The 27144-nt window shown below is 48.8% G+C and overlaps 1 protein-coding gene across 1 annotated transcript in view; it reads left to right on the forward strand.

Annotated features, from left to right (window-relative positions):
• The first annotated feature begins 828 nt into the window (after positions 1 to 828).
• Positions 829 to 27144, forward strand: part of TGM3 (transglutaminase 3) — a 41454-nt gene continuing 15138 nt past the window's right edge. The window contains exons 1-7 of the mRNA XM_037044302.1: positions 829 to 889; positions 12347 to 12520; positions 12912 to 13154; positions 13786 to 13904; positions 15255 to 15383; positions 18282 to 18459; positions 18568 to 18703. Coding sequence (XP_036900197.1) covers positions 883 to 889; positions 12347 to 12520; positions 12912 to 13154; positions 13786 to 13904; positions 15255 to 15383; positions 18282 to 18459; positions 18568 to 18703 — 986 coding nt within the window. The 5' untranslated portion in view covers positions 829 to 882. The remainder of the gene's footprint in view (positions 890 to 12346; positions 12521 to 12911; positions 13155 to 13785; positions 13905 to 15254; positions 15384 to 18281; positions 18460 to 18567; positions 18704 to 27144) is intronic.

Below are 27144 nucleotides of genomic sequence, written 5' to 3' on the forward strand. Positions count from 1 at the left end.
ATCTGTCCCCCTCCTCCTTTTTGTCACCCGTGTGGAACCTGGGCCCAGAGAGGGTCTGTGACTGACCCTCCTCCAGTCCCTGTGGAAAGCAGGTGGCAGAACCAGGTAGAAGCCATATCACCACTATAAGATCAGTGGCTATCCCTGCGGTCTCATTAAAAAGAACAGTTTCCCCCCAATTTGGACTCCAGATAGCATCTGGAGTTAAGCCCCTGTGGCTCGCATCCACGCACTTTTGACTTGCATCGCCTCATTTGATCGCTTCCTGCACTTAGCGCGTGGAGAAGGGGAGCCACAGAGGAGGCTGCCGAGGCTTCGAGGGTCAGTGCTGGCCCAGCCAGAATTGGAACTGAACGCTTCTAACTCCCACCCCAATGCGCGTGCACTTCGGCCGCACTGTGACCCCGCACGGGCCAGCCGTGGTGAGCAACCCAACGTGTGTGTGGAATGAGAAAAGACGAAGCCGCTTTCTGCTTCTAGGTTTTGCAGAGGCGTTTCTGAGAGACTTCTCGGCTCCAGCTCTGGACAAGATACCACAAGAAGACAACAGCAAAATTTCCTAAACCCTGCAATCTAGTTAGTCATCTTGGAAAAAAAGTCACAAAAATCAACTCTTTCTTTCTTATCTCCCCTCTTCTCCCCAAGCAAATGTTGCGCAAGAGAGTTCCCTTCCACTGGGTGACGAGATGGCGAGATGTCGTAAGGGGAATGTTTACAGGCACTACAGGAATGGCCTGGTGCCGCGCCCACCTCATTACCATTCTAATTGGGGTGTGTGGCTTCTATAAATGGCAAGGCAATCCTCATCAGCCAGTCTCCCCACTGCTTCCTGCCATTCCCCGTGGAGCCCGGAGAAGAGGAAAAGGCAGAGGAAGGTGAAACATGACTGGTAAGTGCATAGCATCTTCTCTACCACGTCCTTGCTGGAAGCTCATACTTCTCCTTGGCCAGCCCGAGAGGCCAGAGTGTCTAGCTCAGGACCGCTGACCTGGAGGCTCTGAAGTCGGGATCTTAGAGTGTTTACGATTCTGTTCTTTCTCACTGGCTCTCGTGGTCCCACGGGTAGAACATCCTTGGGATGTAGTCCTGAGTAATGGGCAGGGTATTCAATGCAGCTGGAGGTCACGTCCCCTTAGGCAGATGGGTAAGCTTTGCCTTTGCCGTGTCAAGCCAGCTGGTCCCTGCTTCCCACGTTTCCCAGGGCAGGTTTACCAGCTGTCAGTAACACAGGCAAAGAAAAGCACATCTCAGAGCTACAAGCAGTGAGTGACAGCCTGTGTATTGACTTCAAAGAAACTGTCAGCAGCGCTGGAATGCGTCTGAGTAAACTGCACATTCAGAAGCACCGGCAGCCTTTTTGAAAGTGACTTGAGCAGGAAGCTCCCAGTCGGAGTGGAAGCAGGTGTGCCAAAGACTGTCCCTACAGGCAGCTCCAGGGAAGGCGGGTGGATAAGAACGCCAGGAAGCACGGGTTCTTTCGGTCTGCGGTCACTGTCACGGATTCAGGCTCTTGTTGGACAGCACCCCTGCTGAGCTGCACGCTAGTTACTGCCTGTCCTGGATGCTCAGCCTAGTGCATCACCAAACCCAAACAAGCATGAATCAAACCTGTAAAATATCATGAATGGTGGTTAGGGCCCCAGGAAGGCTTGCCAAAGAAATCGTTGAGCAATGTGCAAACGGCAAATGCTGGTTTTTTCAGGAATCACAAAAACCAGGATGGGTGGCTGCAAAATGGACCTATCCCCCTGCCCTACCCCGCGCCCCCTATTACCTCCTCTGAACATGCTAGGTCGCTAGAAAGAGGAGTTTGGGACCCTGTTGACTTTGCTAGAAGGGGATGTCAGCTGTCACCTAGGCCGCCTCTCTCCTTCCGGGGGGAGGGGGAGTTCCAGGAAGGTCTAACTAGAGCCTTACGAAGTCCCCCAGAAGGTTGGTAGCAGAGCCCTTTCCGCCGTGTCCTGTTACCAGAGCTGAACTCACCCAGGAGAACGTGTGCTGTTCAGGGTGCGGCAGAGCAACGCCAAACCCAGTTTCTCGTTTGGATCCTGTCCCCAGCAGCTTCTGCGCTGAGCCTCAGGTTCCCAATTGCAAGATGAAGGGTTGAAATAGACGTCCTGATGACCCCGTCCTTGAGAGGAAAGCAGGGGCAGAGGCCGAGGGGCCCCAGCAGGGCTCCGCCCCGGGGGCCTGGGCAGTTATTACTCTCCGGGCCGCTGTGGGCCCATGAATAGCCCGGTGTGTCAGCGCCTGTGCATCCCAGAGGTGTTAAGAGCTCAACATCTAAATCAACCAGAGATCTTCGGAGGTCTCCACCGAACGCAGACAATGGCTAGTTGGGGGGAAACGAATTATTAAACAGGCAGGGAACAGACCAGTGAATCCCTGAACTCCCTTCCATTTGCCACAGATGCAGCGCGGTTCCCAGCTCAGCTCCTAGTCACCCGCTGGGAAGTGCTCAGTGTCTCTTGAGTGAATGGGTTTATTTACTGGACGCGGAGGGAAAGGAGCCGCGGTGGGCACAGTGGGGAAAGCAGAGATAAGTGAGCCATGGCCTCTCCTCACGTGGGTGCGCAGTGTGTGGTCAGGAGTAGTTTTGTGGGGTGAGGAGTGTTCTAGGCAGAGGGAACAGGAAAATAAGTGTGGCTGGGTCAGCAGGTGTGACCCAGAGGCTATCAGGTCAACGTGAGTTGGTTGGGGAGAGCTGTGTCCAACTCCCAGTTTAAGCTTCTTGTTGGAGCCAGCAGGGGTTCAGTCACTCTGCCTCGGGGTGGAGGGGGCAGCCTGGTCTGGGGGTGGGGGTGAGGGGTGGGGGAGGGCCTGGCAATAATCCGAACAAAGTACAGTTGATCCCTGAACAACATGCGTTGGAGCTGGGTCCACTTATGCACGGAGTTTTCCGTGACCTGCACAATTCAAACCCGAGTTGTTCAAGGGTCAGTTCCTGACCTGGGAATCCATGTGTGCAAAGGTATATGTGGATTTTCAACTGTGAGGGCCGCCGGCACCCCTAACCACCACCCAACCCCGCACCCCTCACCTCCCCCAGCCCTGTGTTGTTCAAGGATCCACTGTCGTGTGGCACCCTCTGCCTGCTACCCACTGAGTTCAGAGCCCCAGGGTGGCCTGGAACACAGGCTGTGAACACAGACTTCCAGCACACCGTAGAAGCCTTGTTTCTCAGCCCCAAATCCACTCGGAGGCCCTTGGTCAGGGGCAGAGTCCTTAGGGTTTGAACATGAACCGCAGACCTCTGCCTGCGGAAGGCCAGAACCTGTGTTCCAGGGGCCAATGCTCTGACCGTGGGAATAGGTGGCTCTCTGCCGGCCGAGTGCTGGCCTTGGCTGGGAGACTCACCTTCTCTGGCCTCACTTCTCAGTCTGCAGAGGACCCGTCCCATTCTAGGCCGTGGGTCTGCCACAAAACGTCTTTCCTTGGCTCTTTCTTCTGGGTCCCTGCCTCCTTCGGGTCTGGAAGTCTAGGTGCATCCTGGGTTCTCCCCACACTGGGCAACAGCTTCTTGGTTCAGCCACCTGGACCATAGCAATATCTATGAGTACATGTCCGCTTTCAGCGGATGGCCCCTGGGCTCAGGGGCTCATGGCTGCCGGCGCTCAGCGTTAGTGAAAGGACGAGCTGCCTCTTCTCCCCCCAGCCCCACCCCAGGCTTCCCACTTCCTTTCATCTGGGGCAGCCGCTACTCCCAGGTCATCGGACACAGGCCTGCCCGCAGCTGCATCCACCTGGAGCGAGGGCTGCCCCAGTTTCCACTTTCTGCCTAGGACCCCATGCAGAGGCCGAGGAGCCCCAGGGCTGTGAGTCCAGACACAAGCTCAGGATTGAATCTCGTCTCCGTCCCCTACTAGCTGCGCGATCCTGAGCAGGTTATTTAACCTAAGTGCCTCAGTTTCCTCATCTCTANCTGTCCCATTCTAGGCCGTGGGTATGCCACAAAACGTCTTTCCTTGGCTCTTTCTGCTGGGTCCCTGCCTCCTTCGGGTCTGGAAATCTAGGTGCGTCCTGGGTTCTCCCCACACTGGGCAACAGCTTCTTGGTTCAGCCACCTGGACCATAGCAATACCTATGAGTACATGTCCGCTTTCAGCGGATGGGCCCTGGGCTCAGGGGCTCATGGCTGCCGGCGCTCAGCGTTAGTGAAAGGACGAGCTGCCTCTTCTCCCCCCAGCCCCACCCCAGGCTTCCCACTTCCTTTCATCTGGGGCAGCCGCTACTCCCAGGTCATCAGACACAGGCCTGCCCGCAGCTGCATCCACCTGGAGCGAGGGCTGCCCCAGTTTCCACTTTCTGCCTAGGACCCCATGCAGAGGCTGAGGAGCCCCAGGGCTGTGAGTCCAGACACAAGCTCGGGATTGAATCTCGTCTCCATCCCCTACTAGCTGCGCGATCCTGAGCAGGTTATTTAACCTAAGTGCCTCAGTTTCCTCATCTCTAAAAAAGGGTTACTGTGCAATCCACTTCATAGGTGCTAAATCCACACAACTTACTGATTGGGGGGGGAAACTTTTCATGAGCTTAAAGAAAAGTGTTATGAGAGGATGTCCATTTTCTGATCAGGGGTGATTCTCAGGAACCGCTCCCACTAAAAGCCTCCCCTGGCCCCTTGCCAGCCCGCTCACACGTCTCCGAGTCCCCCGTGAACGTTCTTGTTCGCCTCAGATGACCTCCCTGTTCTGCCTCCACCCTGCTGGGCCATGCTCCGCAGGTGGGGCAATCACTCTCCTCCCCAGGGCCCACATGCCAGCCTGGGGTGTGAGCCGAAGTTAGGAAAGTGTTTTCCCTGTCACTCAGGAGTGGAGGGAATGAGGCCCTGGGGTCTCTGGTAGGCGCTGAGAGATGGCTTCAGGAGGGGTCGGCCTTCCCCACTCGCAGCCTTAGTTTCCTCCTTTGCAGAAAGGAGGCAGTGATTCCCGCCCCCCCTCCCAGAGCGGCTAGCGTGGCTCAGGTGAGATTATTAACGTGACGGAGTTCTGATAAGTGTAAAATGACATTTCAGCCTAAGGTAGCGATTGTCCTGGGTGCTTATTAGAATCAACCAAAAACCAATGTTGTCCCTAACCCGGAAATTCTAATTCAGTTGGTCTGTGGTGGGGCCCAGGCCAGTCTAAACTCTCAGGTGACTTCACATGCAGCAAGCAGCGTGGGGAGCCACTGATCTGAGTTAAGTTCTCTTTGGAAGTGAACTTGTCCAGGAGCCCTTCTTCCTTCCTCTCTTCTTACCCTGACCCTGTAACGGCGAGACAGGCCGTAGGGTACGGGTGGCCCCTTCTCTGTGGCAGCTTCCGGGAACCACCCGAAGTCATCACCACCGCTACCTTAGATGGCGGCAGGTCAGCAGCTTGGAGTCCCCTGTGGTCAGACAAAACTGGCTTCCAGTCCGGGCTTGGGTCCAGGCTCTGCCTGAGTGTGCGCTGTGTGTCCAGTGACATCACCAGACTGGACGTTCAAATCCCTTACCTGTGAAATGAGAATGATAACATCAAAGGCGTTTGCGACTATTAAAGGACGTAATGCAAGGGAAAGGCTTAGCACAGTGCCTGGCACAGAGGACCGCCCCAATGGCAGCTCATAAAAAACCGCAACCCCTACTGTGTAGCCTCTGCCCCTATGAGTGGGATCCCAAGGGATTCGCAGCCCTGACTTCTGGAGACCCAGATGCTAGTGATGGGTGCGCGTCGGATCCCAATAACAAACCCCACAGGCCAGGGTGTGCTGGTTTCAGTATCTCCTTCTACGGAGGGAGAAAACACATTCCAGAAATACTGAAACCTTGTCCAAGGCCTCAGCCTCCCCGACCACCAGTCCAGGGCTTCCTCACTTCATCTCAGGGAGCCTCACCAGCCCCCGCCTCAGCCGCCAACTGACACCCCAGGCTTCTCTACCAACTGGGTACCAAGCCATCCTGGTACTCATGCTGCCCAGCGATCGCCAACGTGTGCATGTGGGGGAAAGAGACAGGACATGGCACAGGCTAGAGAGAGAAGAGGGAGAGGTGAGAGCTGAGAGGGAGGCACCTGGTTCCTGGGGCCGGGGGGCAGGACGGTGGGGCACATTGGGAATGACTCACGGCCCCACGGTGACCAGGATCTGAGACCTGGATTCTGGGCCAAGCTCTGCTTCTCAAGGACCCTGTAACCTCAGCAGGTGGTTTCCCCTGTTGGGGCCTCCGTTTTCTTACCTGTAAAATGGGAATATGGGATCATAGCACTGTTCTTCGAGCTGCCCTTTGTCACCCTTTAGCAGCTTGCAAAACTCAGTTCAGTGGGTTGTGACCAGCAATTAAAATGAAGTAGCAGGGGAAAGTATCGGCAGGAGTTGGTGTTGTTCTGTGAGGCTTTGTGTCGGGTTCAGTCCCCTGTGTGGAAACACTGGGTAAAATGCATTTATAATGCGGTCTCTAAAAATAGTTGAAAACAACTTGGCTGGATGATTTTTTAATGTATTTATCAGCCCTGCACTCTAGAAACCTGTGAGATAAAAGTATGTCTTTGCCTGGAGAAGAGAAACGAGGAAGAAGGTCTGGGCGGGTCGGGGAGACACAGCCCCTGGGGCATCGGTCGCATCAGGTGGGGCCACCTGCCTACAACTCTGTGCCGGGGTCCCCCCAGGAACAGGAGGTGAAAAAACCACAGTCGCTCTCTCACCCGTAGCCAGGCCCTGCTTACCTGTCAGCTGGGGTGGGGGGCAGGGGGGGGTTCGATCAGAGAGCCAAGCTGATAAAGATCGAGACAGCCAACTAGCAACCCCCTTTCACCATCTGGAATCTGCTCGGTGCTTCTCGCCTTACTCCTGCCAAAGCGGACCCCAGAATACGTTGGGAGGTTGCGTCACCAGGTATACGTGATTGGGCCTGGCGTGAATGCCAGTGACTACACGTAACAGCGGCTGAGAGAAATACACAAGGCGGGAGTGTACCTTTTCCAACACCGCAGGTCTGGATGTTGGCAGTTCTGGGCAGGTGAGGCAGCTGCACAACCCCAGGGGCCCACAGGGCTGTCCCCAGGCCAGGCGTGGTCCGGGATGACCACCAGGGCTCCGTCCCTGTCACACCCACAGTCCAGGCAGCAGGGTGGAGGAAGAGAGTGAGCAGACTAAGGGGAATGGCCAACTGTTTTGAAAAAGAGGTTTCCTCAAAAGAACTGAGAACAGGTATTCGAGCAAATACTTGTGTGAGAATGTTCATAGCAGCACTAGTCCTAAGAGCCAAAAGGTAGAAACAACCCAACTCCACGGTTGAGTGGATAAACAGAATACGGCAAATCGCTCCACAGGTGACCCTCGAACAACACAGGTTTGAACTGCCGGGTCCACTGATACGTGGATTGTTTTCAGTAAATCCAGTAAGTGTATTTTCTCTCACTTACGATTTTCTGAATAGCCTTTTCTTTTCTCTAGCTTGCTTTATGATAAGAATACAGTATATAATACATGGGACATACAAGATATATATTAATTGACCTTATATTTTAGTAAGATTTCCAGGCAATAGGAAGCTATTAGTAGTTAAGTTTAGGGGAGTCAGAAGTTATACACAGACTTTCAACAGCACGGGGTGGGGGGTGGTGCCCTTGACCCCCACATTGTTCAATGGTGGGTGGATACTACCTCGTGGATGAATCTTGAAAACTTTGCGCTTGGCAGGCTGGGTGGGAAAGGTGAAGGGAGTAAGACATACAAATTGGCAATTACGAAATAGTCATGGGGGTGTAAAGTACAGCATAAGGAATACAGTCAGTAATACTGTAATAACTACAATGGTTCCAGGTGGGTACTAGACTTATCGAGGGAAATTACTTCACCAATTATATAAACATCCAACCACTGTGCTATACACCTGAAACTAATAGAAAATAATTGAGTGTTGACTATAATTGAAAAATTAAAAACTTGAAGAAACCAAAGCACGCTAAGTCAATGATTTTCAACGTTTTCCATCTCACAGCACACATAAACTAATTACTCAAGTTCTGTAGCACACGAAAAAATATGGTTTTTGCCGATCTGACAAAAATATCGGTACAATTTTGATTTATTCACACTGAACAGCTATTGCTGTGTTGGCTGTTGTTGTTTTTTTATTTGACCATCTCAAGGAAAAGATGTCAGTGGCCCTGACTAAACAGTCAGGTATTGCACATTTTAGAAACTCTTGTGGCGTGCAGGTTGAAAATCACCGTGCTAAGTGAAAGAAACCAGATACAAAGACCACACACTTATGTGATTCCATTCCTTAAGAAATGTCCGAAATAGACAAATCCATGAGAATAGAAAGTAGACTAGTGTATGCCAGGGTTGGAATTAGGGGGCGATGGGGAGGGGCCCCTAATGGGTAGGGGGTTCTTTACGAGATGATGAGGAAGTTCTAATGCTGGATAGTGGCGATGTTTGCACGACACTGTGAATGTACTAATTGCCACTCCATTGTACACTGGAAAGTGGTGAACATTATGTTCTGCGTATTTCACCTCAATTAAAAAAATTATTTTAAAGAGATTGCCTGAAAACTAACACAGTAACTTCCACCTGCAAGCTACTGGCCAGAACTCACTCATGTGACTCTCAGGCACAGGGGAGCCTGGAAAATGTAGTGCCTGTTAATGCGGGGGATTTTATTACCAAGGAAGAAAAAGTGAACATTGGCATAGACGTCGTACAGTCCTGCCACATTAGGACCGCTGGTGGCACTGATATTCTCAGGGAGGGGGCCTGCAATTGTGCGAACAACACTGGAATGAGAGCTCAGAGATGTCCCTCTGTGGGCAAATCACCTTCCTCCCGGCCTCCATGTCTTTATATATGGATAAGGGTGGGAGTATATGACCTGTCTCCAAGGACTTTTTCCCTCTGATGTTTTTAAGACTATATGTGCTAATGAGTCAATTGTAGCCTTGATGCAAGGCTTGTTTTATGACTTCCCTTCATCAGGCTGATACAGAAGACAGCCCTGGGTCTTATAACTATCCCTGAAGCTATAAACTTAGATGTGTACTTTCCCACGCCTGCCCTTCCCCTTCCAGAAAACTCTCTGGCAAAGGGGGGTTGTGATTTCTGCTACGGCAAAGGGAGGGAAGGAGGGGAAACTATGGAGCCTAAATAATCCACAGACAGGGTCATCGGATTCTTGATTTCGGGGCAGGCCAAGCCAGTCCTGCAGCTTAAGGGGTGCTGATGACCAAGGGCAGCAGCGAGTGGAAGGAGAGAGTTTCAGAAACCACAGGGGCGGCTTTGTGAGTCAGAAATGCCCTGCCCTCCCCCTGCCCTCCCCGCTCGCAGACACAGAAGGAGGCCGTGCCCCTCCCAGCCCCCTCCCATGTAGAACACCCTCTTGGAGCACATTTCCCCCTTCCAGGTGCTCACTCCCTTTTCTATCAGGATCCCATGCCTGAGGGGAGGACAACGGGTAGTGAGGGACTCTCACCCATTTATTAGGTACCTTCTGGACTGAAGGTCCTGCATGGGTCCCCCTTCCAGGGAGATAAATGGGGACCACAACAACAGGGGAGGGCCTGTGAGACCTGGATTCAGAACCCTGGCTCTGCCAATCCCTAGGTGCTGACCTCAAGTAAGACGCTTCTCTCTCTGCACATCAGTTTCTAGTTTCTGTAAGGATTCCATTGATGACATGTAAAGTGCTCTGTACACTGTTAGTAGCAGTTGACAGGCAAAAGATTGATGGCGAATCTGAGTCCTGTGTTTCCTCACCCTCCAGCCCAGAGAGGCCTTGCCTATCCCACAAGCTCGCTGATGGGGAGCAGGCTCCTCAATACCAGGGCTCACATTCAGTGTCGGGAGAAGCAGAGATGACCTAGCCGAGAGTGCCCTTTGTCTCTTTTCCATGTCCGTGCAGCCCAGTCCCAGGAGCTCAGTCTTTTCTTCATCATTTTCCCTGTGGACGAGCCACTGTCCCTGGGATGAAAGGGCCAAGCCTCTGCTGTGGGCACAGCTACAACATACGGTGCATAACCCTCGGCAGAGCAGAGAAGGATGTGGGCGTGTTGGAGCTTTGTTCGGCAAAGGTTGTCAGGGGACATTCTTTCTGCTTTCAAAGAGCTCATAGTCTGGAATGGTGCGCTTCACCTGGGGAGAAGACACACCTCCTTTCGTGTTAAGGAGTGGGGTAAAGAATCTCTAGGGGGCTTGTGTTATCGGAACCCACGTGTTCCTTAGGGCACTTCTTTTTTTCTAAAACAAGACAAGGAATAAAGATCTACCAAGTGGCAACTGGAGAAATGCACAGATGGTAGTGAGCAAGGCTGGGGAGGATGCAAAGGGTTAGGGGGGTTGCAAGGCAGGGCTATTGTCCCAGAGAGAACTAGGGTCTACAAGCCATGGAGAGCTCAGGATGGTCAGAGAGTGTCTAAGATCTGGGCTCTCTCCATCCAATATTTACGTACAGGAATGTTCATCCTCTCTCCTCCCTCCCTCCCTCTGCCCCTTCGTTCTTCCTTTTGCCTTTCTCTTTACTCAATAGATACCTGTCAATTGCCGGAATGTTTTAGTTTCTCTGAGCTTGTGCAAAAATGGATTAATTTATCCTTTCAATAACTATTTGTTGAATGAGAATGAATGAATGAGAGGATACGATTTATTTAAATCTTTAGTACCCTGAGCTGGTGGCGAGATCACCTCCTGAACCTCCCTCTCCAGTAGCTTTATTTGGCTGGATTTCACTTCAAAGAGTATCTGTGATGATTCTCTCTGCCCCTGTCCAAAGCTGCACGTGGGGAGGGATCCCCCAGCCTCAGGCCTGCCCTGGAGCCACACTCTCTTTGCCTCACCTTTCTCTTCTGGACAGATTCTTAACTCTAGCCAAGCAACACACCCGCTCTCCTGTGTCTTGGCCTCTCTTCCCATTGTCTGGAGTGCAGGCTGTTCCATGGCACCTGACAAAACTCTCTCTTCCTTCAAGGTCCAGCACTTTCATGAAGCTTTTCCAGGTCCCTGCAGCTGAAAGTGATTCTTCCCCACCAGCATCTCTTAGATACCCATTACCGGGGAGGCTGGATTTACCTTCTTCCATCATTCATTGTGTGTTTGTCTTACCCACTGCTGGGTAAGACACTTTTAAGCTCTTTGAGGCTTAAAACTTCTTTTCATGCTTTTGATACTGCCCACATTGTGCCTACACTAGGGTCCTATAAATACTAGGTGCTCTCTACATATGTACAGAACAAAGCCCCCGTATTCACCTGTTTAATGGACTAACTCTTGGGCTGTAGTCACGACAGTCACTGCGTGACATTGGTTTTCTTTGGCTTGTCCATCTAATCCCTCTGTTCGTTTGTTTATCTAGTTGTCCCAACGTAATCAACAATGTGCTAGGTGTCAGGACAGCACGTTCTGAGGAAGAGAGACAGACTCATTTACAAAGAGAAGTTGTGCCTGACACTGGGATGGGCCACGTACTCTCCTAGCTTCGGTCTGATCACCCTGGCAGAAGTCAGATTTTCCGTGCAGAGGCTTGGACGGTGAAATGTCTCAAACATGACTCAGAGGAACAAAACTCTTTAAAGGTCTATATAGGCGAAATGCCTCAGCCCTCGTGGTATCGCTCATAAATTCCTGTCAGTTTAGCTCTAGCGCCTCCGCAATCTCATGAGAAGAAGTGAGAGCAGGAAGTGAAATTCAAGGTGTTTGCCTTCGGGCTTGTCCTCTGAGATCTCATGGGCCTTTGAGCTGCTCCATTATGCTGCTCCTGCCAGTGAGCATTTGGAAGTTCGGTCTCTAGACCTACAGATGCTGCTCAGAGTCGTGCTGCTCTCCCCAGCGTCAGACGCCCGGGCCAACACCAGAGGGCTGCACGTAGGAAGCATAGAATGCACAAGCAAACATTTGCTGGATGTTGGGACGGTAGAAGGCACTTAGTGTCTGGGGAGATGCAAAGGGAAAAAGCAAGCAAGCCAGACCAGGGTGGTGGATTTGAGAAAAGTAGCCTCGTCAAAATTGTACTTGAGCCCCCATCCACCAAGTAATGGTGTTAAAAGTGGACACAACGTGGGTGCTCTGCGTACACAGTTCTCCCGGCTGGTTGGGGGAAGCTACAGTGAGCACAGGGCCTGCTCCAGGAGGGCCGAGTGACAGCCGCCCAGGCAGTGGGGGAAGCAGCCTGATGGCAGCAGTGCTCACAGTGTGTGCAGAGCTTCAGCTGCCTGAAAGGACAGAGGGGAATGAGTTGTGAAATTCTCGCTCCGCTGAGTCAGGACCTCTGCATTTTAACGCGATTTTTTTCTAGAAGTTTGCCTGTGCCCTGACTAGCCCTGCCTAAGAGCTATCCCTTTGGCAACGCTTGCCTCCGAAGAACTAAGTTGCTCTCTTTTCTTTCTCACAGATTTAAGATTCCAGAATATCAACTGGCATGCGGCTGCCAACCAGCGTGAGCATCACACAGACAAGTACGACGACCAGGAGCTCATCTTTCGAAGAGGCCAATCGATCTCATTTTCACTGACCTTCAACCGACACTTTAAACATGAAGACAGTCTGACGTTCATAACCTCCACAGGTACCCACTCACTGCTCCCCTCCACCCCACCACACACACGCCTGAGTAACCCAAGGAGCTATGCATCCAGGGGGTGGTGATGGTGGCACTGGGGCCACCGGTCTCTGGGCTCTACCCCAGCTCTGCCATCGACTTGATGTGACCTTGCATTGACTTGGTGTGACCTTGGGGAAGTTTCTGCCTGTCTCTGAACCCAAGAATCCTAACCCTCAAATCAAGAGGAATCTGGCCGACGTGGTCTCTCCAGGTTCTCCCAGTGCTATAATGTGCTTGAACGTGCTTCCTTAGATGACGTCCCTCAAAGGGCACCTGCAGTTGTATCGGAATCTGATCTCTCCCCACAGTCCGGCCAGCACTCCTTGGCTTCCATTGACCCCATCTTCTTCTACAGGGCCCTCCCCCTCAGAATCGGCCAGGACGAAAGCTGTGTTTCAGCTGTCCAGTGAGTCAAGTGACAATGGCTGGAACGCGCAGCTCGTGCACCAGACGGACGGCACTCTGACCATCTCCATCACCAGTCCTGCCAACGCACCCATAGGATGGTACACGTTGAGCATGCAGATCTCTTCCCAGCACAATAATGCTGCCCTGAAACTCGGGACGTTCGTACTGCTCTTTAACCCCTGGTTGCAAGGTAGGCGCCTCATCACCCACACTCCCAGCCATCAGCTAAGCGATGCCTAGGGAAAGGAGCTGGGATGGGTGGTTTTCATGGGCTCAGGTGTGATTTCCTCACTTTGGATACTGAAAAAGCACAGAAGCTAGAAGTCAGAAGCCATAGATTTGAGTCCCAACCCTGCCCCTTAACTGGCTACGTGAGTCTGGGCGATCCCTCGACCTTTTTGAATCTCAAATTCCTCACCATTAAATGGACACCCTGCTACTTTCTCTGGGGCTATTGCAGGAATCTCGGATCTTTTACAAACCGCATAATACGGCATAATCATAAGGGACGATGACTGCAGTACTATTATGTGACATAGAGATAGCTTTTCCCCTAAAGAAAGAAGCCAATTTCTCATTCCTGGGTCTCATTTTCATACTCGCAGATCATCCCAGCTTCTCTTTCAAACTTATAGTTCCCACAATATGAGTTGGAAGCAGTACAGCCCAAGGCTTCCTTCTACAGTGGAAATAGGGGGGAAGGCTGCAGGTATGACCTGTTCCAGCTCCTAGGAGCAGTACTCAGGAGTGGGAGAAGGACTGGTCTTTGTAGTCCTCTGTAGGACTCTAATCCCTAACAACTGATTTTTTTTGTCAAACAGCGGATGGTGTCTATATGAGTAACCCGGCTGAGAGAGAGGAGTACGTTATGGAAGATTCTGGAGCCGTCTTTGTGGGAAGTACAAATCGAATTAACATGGTTGGCTGGAACTTTGGACAGGTAAAAGGGTCATGGGGAGGCTGGGGTTAGCGTCCCTATTGCCCAAGAAGCTCAGCAGTTGACCCCCCAGGCAGGTGGAAGTTCCCAAATCTGTCTAGTTGCCCACCCTTCTATGAGTTTATTTATTTATTCATTCACTCAGAGACCATTTATTGACCACCTACTATGTGCCAGACCCTGGCTGCCCAGTAAGAACACAGGAGATGACAAGACAGATTTCTTGGCTTTCAGAGAGTCACAATCCAGTGGGCGAAACAGACATATGATTAAACTAGTGCAATGAAGTGGTATTGGTGCCACGATGCACAAATGAGGATAAAGCCCAGTAGAGGCACTTGGGGCAAAAATGTAGTTTCTATTCATTCATTCCATGTGGCGATGTCATTGAATTTCCTTGCTGTGTGCATTCAACCTTCCAAAGGTCCTTCATCACTGTAGTCCCCCTATTCCAGGTTTGCTCACCCTAAAACACCTTCAGAGATTTCCTCCACCATTTCTCTTCTAGCAGACAAATGAAGGCCTTAGATCGGGGTAAACTTGGGGAGGGTGCCTTGGACATGCAGGAGGAGGTGGGCAGGTGCATGTTCTGCCTACCTCCAGACCCCATTCTAGTCTGTGATACATTTTACATGTTGGAGTTCCATGTCAAATTTCACTGGAAGGGAAAAATGAGGTGAGGACACAGAATGCAGCCACAGGTGGAAAAGGGGGCTACTTTTGATGGCGTGGTCTGGGCAATCCTTTCCCAGGAAGGAACACTTGATAAAAAACCTAAAGGAAGCAAGGGAACCAGATAGATATCTTGGAGAAGAGCACTGAAGGCAGAGGCAATAACACTTTCAAGGACCCTAAGGCGAGAGAAAGCTTGATCTTCTCCGTCTGAGAAACACTGGCTAAAAATGAGTCTTATTTTATGAAAATACCTCCAAATACCTCATTTAGTGAGATATTTTATCTTTATCATTACTTCCCCAAGAGTATAAGTAATATGCCAAAGATCACAGTCAGAGTTAAATGGAAACTTCAAGATGAGATGGGCCGATCTTCTGCTATACAGATGGAACAATCGCGGTCCAAAGAGGCTACCTGATTTGCCCCCTAGTTCACGACACTAAGAGAGTCCTATCATTTAGGGGCCTCTGCACAAGGTCTCATGTGTCACAAGAGCTCTGGACGAGTTTGCAGGATGGGTGAGGCGGTTGTTCCTCAGTAGCTCTCAGTTCTGGAGGCCAGGGAGTGACAGGACCTGGGCAGCTGGTGTGGTTCTCAGCAGTGTAGCCCCCGCACCCTTGGTTAGCCAACACGGCTTGTCATTTCTTTCTTCGTAATACATGGTTCCATTTTGGACAGTTTGAAGGAGACATCCTGAACATATGCCTCTCAATCCTGGATAAAAGTCTGAATTTCCACCGTGACCCTGCTACTGACGTGGCCCGCAGAGGTGACCCCAAATACATTGGCCGGGTGCTGAGTGCAATGGTGAGTAGTGTGAAGACCATAATACCCGGTTGTTCCCACACGGCAAACCCAACTATGGGTTAGGTGCAGGCATTCTTACACAGTCACCTCACAAAGTGCAGCTGGTGGCCCTAAGCATCCCCATTTTGCACACGTGGAGCCTGAGGCTCCTCTAAGTTAAAGGACTTGCCCAATGGTGCGGTGCGTGGCAGAGGACTTGACCTTGTAGTGTCCATCAGGGATGGGAGGATGCAAAACTGAGATTTTGCTCCATTCTGGGCCTTCCTGGAAAAGAGGTAAGTTCCTAAGTGAGCCTGGAGAGGTAAGCTCCTTTGTTGCCATCCATCCCCTCCACAACAGAGTGCTTGAATGTCAGACTAGAAAGACAAAAGGCCAACCCACCCATTATTATCTATGGTGTGGGGCGGGGGAGGGAACTGAAGCCCAGGAGCTGAAATGACTTGCTCACAGTGCACAGCTCGTGTGCAAGTCAAACCAGAACAAGGCCTCAAGCTGCCCACCCAGGCCCTTCTACTCACCCAGTTTCTCCCCCTGAGACACTTGTCCCCCTTCCCCAAACACACACACACACACACACACACACACACACACACACACCATGTCAGATCCTGGAGGACTCTCTCCCTCTGCATTCAATGCTCGGAAAACACCTCCATCAGAAAGCATCCAAATGTGGGGTCAACCTGCTCAAGGGCAACATATTAAAAAGCCAAAAGTCAAAGAGGTCTTGATCTTTAATCCTCTGAAACTAAGTAATTACCCCAGAGGTGTCTTTAACTGCTTTTTTTTAATGGAGTAGGCATGTCCCAGCCACTTTGCTTTTGAGCTGGAGAATATCCAAGTTAACAAGCTAATTACATGGCTAGGAATTTGAACAACCTTCTCACTGGATGATAAATATCTGGGTGTAATCAAAGAGAGCTTAAACTGAACCTTGCAGGAAAGGAGTGGGGAGGCCCAGGGAACATGGAGGCACTGAGATGTGGGGGAACCAGGGTGGCTGGGAAAAGGTACAGAGAGAAAGTGGGACCTGGGCTGAACCTTGAAAAGCAAGAGGCCCAAGAAGGATGGGTTTAAAGCCAAAGCCAAAGTTAAGGAGAGCTGGCCTTCAGAGTGACTAATGAAGCTGAGCATCCTTGGCCCAGAAGAGGGTGGGAGAGGCTAGCTGGCTCCAGCAGCTGCTGACTCACTCTCACCCTTGGGACTAACCACTTTTCTCAGTGCCAATTTCCTCAGCTGCAGCTCCTGCTGCTCTCTCCAGGCCTCCTGGCTGGGCTGGGCCATGAGCTAATTATGGCCTGTGCCGGTCTTTGAAATGCTCAGCTTTCAGCCAGAGATGACCCTGCTGATTACCACTCCAGTGGCTGGGCTGCACAATCTTCCTCCTGGGAGGAGGCCCTGCCTTGCCTGATCCTGAGATTGCTGCCCAGGCCTTCCTGGAGTGAGATGCGGAGCTCACACACCACTCGGAGGCACCATGGGAGACTGGGAGAGCCTGTCCACGACGAGGGTCTTTCTGTTCCCAGACTGCCTGTTTCACATGCCTTGCCTCTGGCAGACCCCCACAGAGAGAGGAAGCAGGGCTCACAGGCTGGCAGATCCTGTGATCTGGCCTCTCACCGTAGGGTTTGGATAAATGCTGGTGAAAGTGTCAGGAACCCTGAAAACTTGGCTGCTGGGAACATCTGCGAGCTCACCTGTCTCTACTTTCTCTGTGTTGGAAGGTGAAGAACAAAGTCCTAGGCTGGTGAATGAAGTTGTCTGCAATCCCTGAACCGAGAGGGCCACGGCTGGGCTTGCTACTCTGGGCTCTCTTGCTCTTTCTCTCTTTTAACTTTGCACTGTGGAAAAGTCCAGACTTTCACAAAAGTAGAGGGAAAGTAAAATGAATGCCTACGTGCTTATCACCAGATTCAGCAATTACCCACTCCACGCCAGTCTTCTTTCATCTCTGATCACCTCCTCCATCCACAGATCATTTGATTAACCCCAGATGTTACATCTTTTCATTAAAAAGCATTTCAATGTGTGTCTCTAGAAGACAATGGAACTCGGGCCTCTCAATTCCTAGCCCTGTGCTCTTCTCATGCTGTATTGTGGTTATGTTACTTGGATGAGATTCATGCCTTAAACTGAATGAATGAATGAATGAATGAATGAATGAATGAAAAGCAATATACCCTCTTTATTCTTTCCAAGAAGTTAGGCACTAAAATTCTAAAGTAAACCTCTGGAAGACCAGTACACCAAACGAGAGTGTCAAACCTCGGAACCGCAAGTCAGATACCAGCAATAGCCTGTGCACTAGTCTGTGAGTTGTGTCGAGAAATCCTGTGCAGGGCCCTGGCCAGGTGGCTCATTTGGTTGGAGCATTGTCTCATGCACCAAAAGGTTGTGTGCTCAATTCCTCATCAGGATACATACTTAGGTTGCAGGTTCAATCCCCAGTCAGGGTGCATACAGGAACTGATCAGTGTTTCCCTCTCTCATTGATGTTTCTCTCTCTCTCCCACTCTCTCTCTCTCTTTCACTTTCTGAGATCAACAATCATATCTTTGAGTGAGGACTGAAAAATTTTAAAAGAAATCCTCTGTAGGTTGGATTTCTGAACTTACTTTGCCACTGACAAGCCACAGAGCCTCGGTTTCCATGAGGGGTTAGGGGCAGTCAAACAGGGCGCATTAAGCAAAGCACTTTTAAATTCATGAACTAGTCAATACCCCTAGGAGAACATACATTTTTCATCCCTAAGTCACCTAGAGAGTTCCTTCCTTCCTTCCTTCCTTCCTTCCTTCCTTCCTTCCTTCCTTCCTTCCTTCCTCATCTCACCACTTAGTCCCCTGAACTCTGCATGACCCTCTCTGCTGTTTTATTTAAAGTTTTTTTTTTCTTGTCCAGGTCAATAGCAATGATGACGGTGGTGTGCTACTTGGAAACTGGAGTGGCAACTACATAGGTGGCCGGGATCCCAGGAACTGGAACGGCAGCGTGGAGATCCTCAAGGAATGGAAGAAATCTGGCTTCAGGCCAGTCCGATATGGCCAGTGCTGGGTCTTTGCTGGAACCCTCAACACAGGTACTCTGGATGTGACATGCCCCTGCTGGGTGGATGGGCAGCAGTGGGATGCTCCAAGGTGTCATCCCCACTGCCACATGAGGCCTCAGACTGTCCCTTGACTTGCAGTGCTGCGGTGTTTGGGGATTCCCGCCCGAGTGGTCACGAACTTCAACTCAGCTCATGACACCGACAGAAACCTCAGCGTGGACGTGTACTACGACCCCATGGGAAATCCCCTGGACAAAGGCAGCGATAGCGTATGGTGAGTGTCCAACCCTGTCTGAGCACCAAATCTGAGCAGCGTCCTGCTCTCCCCAGCCCCTGGGACCCGGCTCCAAACAGGAGTTGGCAGGCAAGTAACATGCCAACACATGGTTTGGAATAACACTACCAATGGTGCTCACCACACAGCCTGTGCAACCCAACACAGCTCTTCCCAGGGTTCTGCAGACTCTGGTGGTTTGCTCTGTCTCACAGGTAGATGACAGTCTGACACTGGTCCTTACCCCGGGTGATGTCAGATGTGACTCACGGGCTCACAAAACTGCCCTAATTGACAGGATCCATTCGACCCCAGGCCACTTTAGAAGATGAACACTGAAGCCATTGATTTTCCAGTAATACATTTACCTTATTTCAAATAAATCACGCAGCATATAGATTTTCTTTTTCTAAAAAAACTACCCATTTTTTATGCTTATCTACTTTTTATTACCTTGGTTGATAGAATAAAAAGTGAATTCATTCTGGATCCAGCTGAAAATGAGAAGCTTTATTATGTATATGGACATACATATTTCTAACCATAAATGGACCATGTGCATGTGTATCTCCACACATATAGGCATATATCATGTATAATACACATGAACTAGAAGTTACATAAAACTTATATGCATATATATAAAAACTTCATATTGCAGTATATACACATGAAAGTGTGTCAGCTACTCAAGGTTATACCATATGCCAATTATCAGATGGCAACTGAAAGTAATTATGTCTATTTGTATTCCACCTGGATACCTATATGTCTGTATAGAAAGAACATGCATATGTCAGAAATCCATTGTTTTCACCCATTTCAAAAGAAACACACACACACACAATCACGTGCGTAGAGCTGGTAGGTAACCTGACGGCAGATGTCATCCTATTTCCACATGTTCGACTTTGAGGTAGTCTGTATAAAATGTCCTTTATTACTTGTTATCCCCAGAAGAAGTACGTCCAGATTTTCTGAGGCGTGCTTACTGTAAGTAATGGAATAGTCAAAAAAATTAAAAATAATGAGAAACACTGTTATAACAAACACCAACCCTGAGCCAACAACGGAAGTGCATACTATAAGCTGCTCCGAAGGAAAGGGAGGCTCATGTAATCCCCCCAAGGTCACATGAGTTCAAAGCGGATTTTTAGCGTGTTCTCTCTGGATCTGCATGTGCGCAGCTTTCTCTCCAATGGCATTGCTACTTATGGCAAGGGGTTGCTCTCCAGCTTCTCTTAAATGAATATCTTTTCTTCTTGGCTTTTTCTTTGTCGTTTTGTCCAAAATCCCACTGCAACCTGTTCTGATGGCTGGGGCAATGCCATTCCTGGCCCCGGTTTCCTTCCCTAAAGGAGATGACTGCTCCAAGAAGGTGACCCATTTAATGGCAGGACAGGGGGTCCCTTTTGGCATAATCCTTCCATGATTGTCCTACGCACTAGGAACTGCGGCAAGGCAGTTCTGGAAAGCTTAAGACTCAGCCCCTCTCCTGAAAGCATTTCTGGTACTGCTAGAGACCAGGGCGTGGGGAAGTCCTGTTCGTAGAGGCTGATTAACGACTCCGGAGGGTGTGTGGAGCACCCGGTGAGTGACTCAGACTGTGCAACAACTCAGGGAGGGAGTCACCAAAAAAGGCTTCTAGGGAGCGGGAAGGCGGGGCTTCTGAACTGAACTTGGAGTTGGAACCCAGATCTCTTGATCACTGATGCTGCCACCTCACATCGGCTTCATAATTCATTCCAAATACAATCACCATGGGGAAGTGTGGTCCCATGGAGACATCCCAGGGTGTTTCTACTGACTTTTTTCTTTCTCTTTCTTCTTCTTCTTCTCCTTCTTCTTCTTTTCCTTCTCCTTCTTCTTCCTTTTTGCTTCTTTGGAGGATATCAGGCACAAAAGCTCTGACTTTTCCTGGAGTCTCATCATCCCTCCCCTTCCCAAGACCCAGCAGCCTTTTCTGAACCCTCCCCAGAAAGCAGTGAGTGCTGCTGCTCCTCCCACCCCTTTTCCTATTGGCTGCGGGTGGGGAACCGGTGCTGGAGGGTCTGAGGACCGGAAGTCCTGAGTCCTAGTTTCAACCCCGCCACCATCCAGCTCTAGCACTTACGGAAGCAGCCTCCTCTTTCTGGTCCCAAGTCTCTCCATCAGTGAACTCGGTTGGCCTAAGACTAGATGTTCACTTCAGGTTTCTACCAGCTTTCATCTTTTGATTCTCTGCCACTTCAGCTCACCCCATTTTCTGCAGGAGAGCTGTCCCTGCCCGGGGAGCTCTCCTCTCCCCTCTACAGGGATCCCACCCAGGGTGGGGGTGTTAAACCACCAGCCATTTTCTGCCTGGGGTGAAATTACTAACCTATTATTATAAGGACAGTTTGGGTTTGGACGGGAAAACTTTGATCTGAGTCTTTGTATGTTGCAAATGGTGAAAGCTTTTAGAAACTAGTCCAAATTTTCCTGAAAGTATTCGAGTGAAAGAATCAAGTGAGATTCCGCATCTAAAAGTAAGTGATAATAGTAACAGCAGTAAGTAATAATTCATCGAGCAATTGCTGTGTGCCAGGTGCTCTTCTAGGGGCTTACGTTTACTCTTCAAAGACGAGGAGGTGGGCACTGTAACGACCATCCCCATTTTACACTTGAGAAAACTCACTCACCCAGCAGCAGGTGACCAGAAAGTGGTGAGGCTGGGCTTTGAATCCAGGTGGCTGTGTAAACTCTGGAGTGCCAGAGACATGACAGAAAATACTTCTTGCTTTTTTTCCCAGACAATATTTTTATTATCACTCCTGGCTGATGTTTGAGAAATCTGACGTCAGAAGGGTTGACAGGGCACCAGCTGGGGCCCTGGTCATGTTGTGTCTGTCCGAACCATGCAGACGGAAAAGCTGGGTTCTCGGGGCGTACTTGGGGAGCAAATACCACTTCCCTGAAAGACTAAACCCTGTCTCAGGGGTTCAGTGTAGAGAAGTGACTCGCCCAAAGTCAAACCGTGAATTGGCGTCCAAGCTAGGAGTGGAGCACAGGACAAGACTCTCCTGAGTCAAAGAGCATTAGGACCGGAAGGGACCGTAGAGAGAGACCTTCTCACTTCATAAATGAGAAAATGAAGGCCTGGAGGGAAGTAAGGGTAAACAGCTGGAGACACGTAAGCACTTTTGATAAGTGTATGACTCCATGTAAGTTCCTTAACTTTTCTGTACCTTCACTTCCCATCTGTGAACTGAAGGGCTAAGTCAGGGGATCTCAGCAATTCCTCTCAGATCCTTCTTTAAGTCGTATTCTTCTAAGCCATTCTGCTCATAACAGTGGTTTGGCTTAAGAGGCACCAGGTTCTGCAGTATCCGCTCCTTGAGAGCATGGATGCTTTGTAGGGAGTTATGTCTGAGATGCTCTTGTATACAGTTCCCTTCTGGACCACTGTACAGGGTCTCTTTGGGGCCTGCTCAGAAACCAAGAGATTTGGAACAATCTGGCCAAGGTTATCTTTATTTTTGACAATTTGGACTTGCTTCCTTAATTTCTTTGACTTGATTCCTCTGTCTGTGGACGGTGTAGAGCTCCCAGGGGGAAGGCACGTAGGACTGCCCTGCCGTGTCATCAGGGAGGTGGAGTTGGCCAGTTCTAGAGAAGAGCTGGCACCTCTCCCATCAGCCCGAGCCCCTGGCTCCTAATGCAGTCTCTCTGTGGCCACTAGTTTCCACTAACACTTAACCAGCCCCAACCTACCTAGAGCACCTCGCTCAGATCGGCCGCAAGGAAACCTAGGCTGCAAGAGTGGCCCCAGCCCCACAGTAATTCAACTCAGAAAACGTGACTAAGTGCGTATTGTGTGCCAGACCAGGTTCCTCACTGCACTGGGCACTGGGAACCAAGAGCAGTGAGACCCAGGAACCATGCCAGAAAATCCATAGCTGCATGAGAAGACTGGCGATTTTGGAGTCACAAAGTCAGAGCTATTGTAAGATTTCTAGATAGCACAGAGGTACGGCTGGCACTCTCTAGGCATGTCCAAAAAGGAGTGTTTGGAAGGACAAATAGGCGCTTCCCAGAGGGGAGGGGAGGGGTTTGGGGTCACTCTCTAGACCTGGTCTCCTAACCCTGTAAATTCAAAGATGAGCATAATTGAGTTTCTGTCTCTAAGGACCCTGGTCTATAAACTCCAAAGATGTCATTAGAATTGACTTGGGTGGAGGGAGAGAGAAGGGGCAGGAGTGCATCTTTCCATCAGTGACTCGGGTAGTTCGGGTAGTTCGGACACCCGCTGCCTGTCCGTGTCCTGAGCTCCTGATACTAAATAAAGCCCCTCAAGAGGGGAACGGAGGCCAAGTCGGGGAGCGTGGCCCACACAGAAATGAACCAGGATTTCCCTGGTGGCGCCCAGGGCCTTTGAAAGGCACGCACATCCCAAAGAAGTGGGAGTAAAATGCTGGCTTCTGAACCAGGGAGGAACCAGGATGTGTTCGTTATCTGCTCTGTCTCAAATTCCCACCTTGCAAATAAGTACTAAAACTGCTACTTAGCGATTCTTCTACCAACCCGCCCTTCCTGTTGGGTTCTCTGCCAGGAAGAAAATGAATGTGAAACTGGGCGCTGTTACTGTTTTCTCACCCCTCTCTTGCTTCCTCCGTCCGTCCCGGGTGAATTCTAACTGACCTTAAAGGACCATTCAAAATGACGCTGTGTGAGTCTCCCTAGAGATCATTTTTTTGTGATGACTTTTTTCACAAATACAGGAACTTTCAGAATATATAAACCCTCTGTAATCTGATTTTTAATATACTTTTACTATTTGATCATTTTCTACCCAATCTTTTCCCTGTGTGCTGTTTGTGGATTAGAATTACATGGTCTACACTGCATGGGCACAGACAAAGCATGGATAGGCGCATTCTACTTTCCCCACAGTTGGAAACCCAACGCTTCACCCTTTTTTCCCATCTTTATTATCATTATTTTTTTAATCCTCCCCCAAAGATACTTTCATTGATCTTAGAGAGAGAGGAAGAGAGGGAGGGAGAGACAAATACTGATTTGAGAGAGAAATATTGATCAGTTGCCTCCTGTATGAGCCCCAACTGGCGATCAACCCACAACCTAAGTATGTGCCCTGACTGGGGATTGAACCCAGTGCAACATTTCTGTGCACCAGATGACGCTCCAACCAGCTGAGCCACCTGGCCAGGGCCACAGTTTTAAATCACATGGTGTTTTTTTTTAAGATTTTATTTATTTATCTTTAGAGGGGAAGGGAAGGAGAGAGGGAGAGAAATATCAATGTATGGTTGCCTCTTGTGCGTCCCCTGCTGGGAACTAGCCGGCAACCCAGGCATGTGCCCTGACTGGGAATCGAACAGCAATACTCTGGTTTGCAGGCCCGCACGCAATCCACTGAGCTACACCAGCCAGGGCTCATGTGTTTTTGACTAAACATTGTATTATGAGCATGTTCCCTCTGCCAGTAATCTTCAAAAATAATATTTAAATGTATTATATTCCATTGAATGGTTGAACCATTTCACCTTCCCTACTGTTACCTATTTCCCATTCTCTATGTTACCTATTTATTTCCCTCTTTTCCTATTATAAAGAACACAGTAGTGAGAATTCTTTTTTTAATTTAAGAAATTAGAATTTTTTACTGTTGTTCAGTCATAGTTGTCCCCACCTCCCACCCCCATTATCCTTCCCTGCCCTTCCCTCACCTTCCACTCTCAATCGTCCCCCACACTGTCTTTGTTCCTGGGTACTTGACTTGAACCTTCCCCTTCTTTCCCCCATTAACCACCCCCTCCTCCCCTCTGGTCACTGTCAGTTTGTTCTTTATTTCCACATCTCTGATTATATTTTGCTCACTTGTTTGTTTTGTTGATTAGGTTCCACTAGTAGGTGAGATCATATAGTATTTCTCTTTTACCGCCTGGTTTATTTCACTCAGCATAATGCTCTCCAGTTCCACCCATGCTGTCGGGAAGGGTAGGAGTTCTTTCACTCTTTCTGCTGCGTAGAATTCCATTGTGTAAATGTACCACAGTTTTTTGATCCACTCATTTACTCATGGGCCCTTAGGCTGTTTCCAGCACTGGACTATTGTAAATAACGCTGTTATGAACATCCTTATATGTAAGGGTTGAGCACGTCTGTGCTTAGACTCAGAATGGGCATTTTAAAGGCTTCTGACATCTATGGCTGTTGCCTTCCAGAAAGATTATTATAACCTATGTTTCATTATGATCATGAATAAGGATATTCCTACTTCCCACTCGTATCATCAGTTGGTATTATTTTTAATTATCTGTTTGTTCACTTCTTATGGCCTTATTCCTTTGTGCCTTGTTTTGGAGCTGACTTTTTTGGTTCCCCTTTCCCTGAAAGGTGTAGAAGGGTCACACTGCACGTGGTAAGTGATGAGAAGCACTTCCAACTCCTTCTGAAAACTGTACAGTAGGGAACGCCCTGTGCACAGGGAATCCTCTGGTCCACACAGGAAGCCTCTTGTAACGTGCAAAATGAAAACAACTTTTCCTGATAATGCAATAATAAAAATAAACAAATGAGAAGAGTCATTAGTAATATAACTACCCAAAGAAAAACCCTAAGAATATTTGAGATAGATCCTTCTAGACATTGTGTTCTATTTATATTCACACACATGAGATGTGTATATGTTGAGTTTTAATTATCCAAACAGGATCAAGTTGAGCTGTCTATTTTATCTTTTAGAATTTTTTATAGCTTTCTATGTTAATAAATAAAAATGGAGGTTAGAGGACTGGGCATGAAGGGATTGAACAAAAGAGGAAAAAGGAGAAAAAACTCATGGACAGCCGTGTGGCGATTACGGGGGCAGGGAGGGTGGAGAGAGGCAGAGGAGCGCATGGGGGCGATAAATGGTGATGGATGGAGACTTGACTTGGGTGGTGACACACAATAAGTGTACAGATGGTGTGTGGTGGAACAGTGTGCCTGAAACTGTATAATTTTGTTAACCAGTGCCACCCCAATAAATTCAATAAAAAGGAGTAAACACACATTTAGAGAGACAGCATAGTGTGGTAGGTAAAAGCATGGACCCTGCAGCCCTTCTGCCTGGATTCAAATCCCACTTTCCCTGTTTCCTCTCTGGGAAACCCGTCTCCGCTGAACTACTCCATCTCTCAGTCTTCAGAACTGTTGAATGAGGGTAATAATTATCCCTATCTCTAGGAGCATTGTGAAGATTGAGTGAGTTAATATATATAGGGCAATTAGAATACTTAATAACTTTATGTGTTGACCCGTTCTGTATTAGCTATTAGTGTTTCTATAATATACACATTTTTAAATATTCACTTATTTTGTGGTTATAAAAGTAATAAATAATTCTCGTTATAGAAACTAAAACATTACAAAATAAATAATGGAATAAATAATGGATAAATAATGGAAAACATAGTTTAATGTGTACCAGTGTCTGTTCATATACATAATATGTACACCAACTATAATTTAAAATGTGGTTATCTAAGGTAACAGAATTATTGAGGACTAACTTTGACTGATTTTTCAATGTACAGTTTTCTAAATCCAAATAAGTTCAGCATATTTGTATACATTTTTATAAACTTATATGTATTATGTATTTTAGGCATCTTTCCTCGTAAGTGCTAGATTGATTTTGCTCATTCTTTTGGACAGCTCTGGGACATTTCGGTTGCATGGCTGTGCCAAAGTTTACCTGACCATTCCCTTTCTTGATGAACTTTTCCTCCATTATTTCTGCTATTACCCACAATGCTTCAGTGAACATCTCTCCGTGTACATCTATGTGCACTCACAAGAGTTTTTTAATAGGAGAAATTCTTAGAAGTGGAATTACTGGATCATTGCATCTACAGATTTTTAAAGGTTTTTCATACTCACTGCCAACTTGCCCTCCGTAAATGTCAGACCAATTTAAACTCCCACCAGCAGTGAACGACTGTGCTGGTTTTCCCACAGAACAAATGAGTATCATAGGATGCTTTCATCCTTATTAGTCTAATAGGTGTAATGGTATCGCTGTGTCATTTTAATTTTCTTTTAATGATAGTGAGGTTAAAAGTATTTCACATATTCAGTGATCACTGATATTTTGTAAGAAAATTGCCTACTCTTTGGCCATCATTGGCATGTTTGACCTTTTATTTTGTGTATTTTTCTTCTTGATTTGTAAGCACTTTTTAAAAAAGATTGTGTTTATTTCTTTTTAGAGAGAGGGGAAAGGAGAGAGAAAGAGAGGGAGAGAAACATCAATGTGTGGTTGCCTTTCAACTGGAGACCTGGCCCACAACACAAGCATGTGTCTTGACTGGGAATCAAACTGGCGACCCTTCAAGTCACAGGCTGACACTCAATCCACTGAGCCACACCAGCCAGGGCTAATTTGCAAGCACTTTATAACATCAGTTATAGTAAAT

Source organism: Sturnira hondurensis, unplaced genomic scaffold (assembly GCF_014824575.4).
Source record: "Sturnira hondurensis isolate 20B ecotype Veracruz unplaced genomic scaffold, ASM1482457v3 Scaffold0004136, whole genome shotgun sequence".
Classification (NCBI taxonomy): Eukaryota; Metazoa; Chordata; class Mammalia; order Chiroptera; family Phyllostomidae; genus Sturnira; species Sturnira hondurensis.